General features: G+C 52.7%; 1 protein-coding gene across 3 annotated transcripts in view; it reads right to left on the reverse strand.

The window, feature by feature from the left end:
* Positions 1 to 2,888, reverse strand: part of SNRNP70 (small nuclear ribonucleoprotein 70kDa (U1)) — a 29,711-nt gene extending 26,823 nt beyond the window's left edge. For 2 of the 3 annotated variants that reach the window (XM_011979316.1, XM_011979313.1), the window contains exons 1-2: positions 2,402 to 2,888; positions 1,479 to 1,635 (exon numbers count right to left, since the gene is read on the reverse strand). In XM_011979316.1, the coding sequence (XP_011834706.1) occupies positions 1,479 to 1,625 (147 nt within the window). In that variant the 5' untranslated portion in view covers positions 1,626 to 1,635; positions 2,402 to 2,888. Of the gene's footprint in view, positions 1 to 1,478; positions 1,657 to 2,401 lie in introns of all 3 variants that reach the window. The other variant, XM_011979315.1, reaches the window with a different exon arrangement.
* Positions 2,889 to 3,745: the final 857 nt, after the last annotated feature.

The following is a 3,745-nucleotide window of genomic DNA, read 5'->3' on the forward strand; positions in this document are numbered from 1 at the left end:
CTGTAATCCCAGCTACCCAGGAGGCTGAGGCAGGAGAATGGCGTGAACCCAGGAGGCGGAGCTTGCAGTGAGCTGAGATCGCACCACTGCACTCTAGCCTGGGCGACAGAGCGAGACTCCCTCTCAAAAAAATAAATAAATAGAAACTGGCACTGACCTGCATCATCAAAGGGCACCTACCACCGCCTGTGCCCATTAAGTTAATTTAACTGGCCAGTAACACTTCTCAAATGCGGGTTCACCAAGGGTGGCAAATCCCACTGAAGATACACCTTTCTGTTATCTATGAACTTCTGCTGTGCAACTCCCTCGCCTCCAGCTGCCCTTCCCTACGCAATGCCAGAATGTTCTTGTAACTTCTGGCTGTGTGCCAGTTTTTCTCAGGTGTGCTCTGATGCACCTAAGAGAAGACCTTTGTCATCCCATTTCACAAATAAAAACACAGAGGTCCAGAAGCCTAAGTCATTGATTCCTATTTACCCCGAAGGTGCAGAGCTAAGATCCCCATCTGCAGTTTTAAGTCCTCCAATACTCAATACTGGGTGCTAAGTCTTTATGAACATCATCTTATTAACAATAAAAACAGTAAACAAAGTAACAAAGGCTGACATGTGCTGACTGGTTGGTGCCAAGCCCCTGATATACACTTTGCCATTTAATTCTCCAGCATTATGAGGGTGCTACCACTATCCCCTTGCTAAAGATAAAGAAACCAATGCATGAAGAGGATACAACATTTGCCCAAAGTCAGAGCTGATAAATGGTGCGGGTGAAGTGCAAATCCTCAACCACTACTCACTGAATTTTCACAAAAATTCTACAAAAGGGGTACTATCAAACCCTACTTTTTTTTTGAGACAGTCTTCTTCTGTTGCCCAGGCTGGAGTGCAGTGGCACGATCTCAGCTCATTGCAACCTCCACCTCCTGGGTTCAAGCGATTCTCGTGCCTCAGCCTCCCAAGGAGCTGGAATTACAGGCATCATCATGCCCGGCTAATTTTTGTTATTTTTAGTAGAGACGGGGTTTCACCATGTTGGTCAGGCTGGTCTTGAACTCTTCACCTCAGGTGATCCACCTGCCTCAGCCTCCCAAAGCACTGGGATTACAGGCGTGAGCCACCGCACTGGGCCACAACCCCACTTTAAAAAAAAAAAAAAATTTTTTTTTGAGAGACAAAGTCCTGCTCTGTCACCCAGGCCGGAGTATAGCGGCACAATCACAGAGCACTTCAGTCTCCAACTCCTGGGCTCAAGCAATCCTCCCATCTCAGCCTCCTGAGTAGGTAGAACTACTGCTGCACTCGACCACACCCGGCACCCGGCTGCAACACCATTTAAAACAGCGAAACTGAGGATCACAAAGATTAAGCCCCTCGCTTAAATCACACAGCTAGCAAAATAGTCAGAGGCTGGACTCGCAAATCCAACCCCTTGCTCCCCAGAACACAAACCATTCCTGGCCTGCTCAGTGAACTCACCTCAAACTCTCGAATGTACGGCGCAATGCCACAGTAAGGTTGATTGTGGTGTTTTTCATGTGGCAGTTTCTCCAGGGGTGGCAGGTATGGGATAGGGTCACGGGGGGCAAAGAGGGCCAGAAGGTTGGGCGGCAGGAACTGGGTCATCTTGCCAAGTCTGAGAGCGAAGCAGGACAGCCTTAGGTTAGATCGGGTCTGCAGAGAAAGCGCCTATTACTCCTTGACTCTCAAAATAAGAAAGAAAGGAGAGAAGTCTCGGAATTAAAACAGGCTTTGTAAGGGCAGAGAACGGTCCTGTGTTACGGAGAAAAGGGTAAAAGTCTTGTTGGAGGTGGAGGTGAAAGGCCGGTAAAAGACACAAAAATAAGGGCTGAAAAAGGGTTCCTGAGTAGTGAAGTCTCAGAGTTCTGAGACACGAGCTGTGGGGCGGAGAGGTTCCCTGGGAATTTCTGGGGGAATCAAGGACCCGAGGAGAGAGGCCCAGAGCAGTTGTGGCTGCTCGTCCCGTACCGTGGACAGCAAATTACTAGACGCAGTTTGCAAGGGCCTGGGGGTCGGAAGTCTCCGAGCAAAGAAAGAGAAACATAAGGAGCGAAGCCCCAAAACCAAACGCTTGTGGGTAACAGATCTGGGCCCCGCAAAGGCGAAAGGAATTATGGGTAAGGGTCCAGGACAACATAGAAAAACGAAAAAGAAAAAAGGCTACACACCGCAAGGGCCTGTGGGTAGGGAACCGCGAGGGCGACGTGGGGACCGGGCGTGGGTGCCCAGAGAACTCGGGGTCCGGGAAAGGGATGCAGAAATGACCTGCGGCGAGGACGCGGGAAGGGGGCCTGGCCGCGGGGAAGAGGCCCGGGCCCACCGCTGGGGCTTCTGGGTAGTGGCCCCGCTCCCCGTCGGGCCACTCAGTCACACTCACTCGCCGCACAGCGCCCTCCTAGCTCTGGTGTCTGTCCGGAGGCTCGCGGCGGCTGCGGCGGCCCCTCAGCAGCAACAGCTCCTGCTTGAGCTTCCACTCTGCGGGCGTCCGCGTCCGTCTGATTCCGTCGCCCGCGCAGCGAGCGCACCAGGCCGCTGCTCAGGAACCCGCGCGGCCTCGGCTAGCGACTGGAGCAGGGGGTGGGTCCCGGCCGCAAATCCCTCCGCCGTCTGCACTGCGCACGCGCCGCGCGAGGCCAAGACCAACCCACACGCTAGGACCCAGGGCCGCCGCGGCAACAGCGCACGCGCGAGGTCACTACCCCGCCTTCGGGCACCTTGAGTATTTCAACCGCCGGGAGCTGGCGTCTGCACTGCGCGCGCGCGCTTAGCCCTCCACCTCTCGCTTTCCGCTCCAAACCGCCTATGTCCGCGAGGCTCTCCCTGATGCTCCGCCCCTTTCCAATCACACTTCCCGGATCTTGCGCGCATGCGTTCTGCGTAGGAAACTATAATGTACCTCTCCGCCGACTAGCAAAGAGTCCCTAAGTGAATAGCCTGATTGCGTTGATGTTTAATCTATTCAATCGATAACTGTTCATCGAGCATCTCGTGTGTGCTAGGCACTGTCTGGGCTTTGGGGCTACAGCACGTGATTAAAGCAAAGTCTTCTCCTGCTAGGGCTTACACTGTACTGGGAGAGACAATAAAAGCATTTAACTGAGTAAAGATAATTTGAGGTCGGGCGCGGTGGATCACGCATGTAATCCCAGAACTTTGGGAAGCTGAGGCGGTCGGATCACCTGAGGTCAGGAGTGCGAGACCAACCTGAACAACATGGTGAAAGCCCGTCTCTACTAAAAATACAAAAATTATCCGGGCGTGGCGGTGCGCGCCTGTAATCCCAGTTACTCGGGAGGCTGAGGCAGGAGAATCGCTTGAACTCGGGAGGCTGAGTTTGCAGTGAGCCGAGGTCGTGCCACTGCACTCCAGCCTGGGCGACAGAGCGACTCCGTCTCAAAAATAAATAAATATAAAAAATAAAAGATATTTTGAGATAGTGGCCAGCATAATGAAGAACGATGGAGCAGAATAAAGGGATGGGAAGTGAGAGCGAGTCTATTTTAGAAAGGGTGATAATGGAAGCCTCTTCTGAAGAGGCAACATTTGAACAAAAACCAGATAGAAGCGAGATCTGGAGTGGGGGGGGGAGCGGGGGGGTGGTGTTTAACAGTTTAAGTGCAAAGGTCCTGAGCGAGGACCAGATGGCAGAAATCTCAGGTTGTTAGCCATGAGATCAGAGAGCTGGCACTTACGTTATTTGGAGCCCTGTTGTTAAGTATCTTAAG

Source organism: Mandrillus leucophaeus, unplaced genomic scaffold, assembly GCF_000951045.1.
Source record: "Mandrillus leucophaeus isolate KB7577 unplaced genomic scaffold, Mleu.le_1.0 Scaffold200, whole genome shotgun sequence".
Lineage (NCBI taxonomy): Eukaryota > Metazoa > Chordata > Mammalia > Primates > Cercopithecidae > Mandrillus > Mandrillus leucophaeus.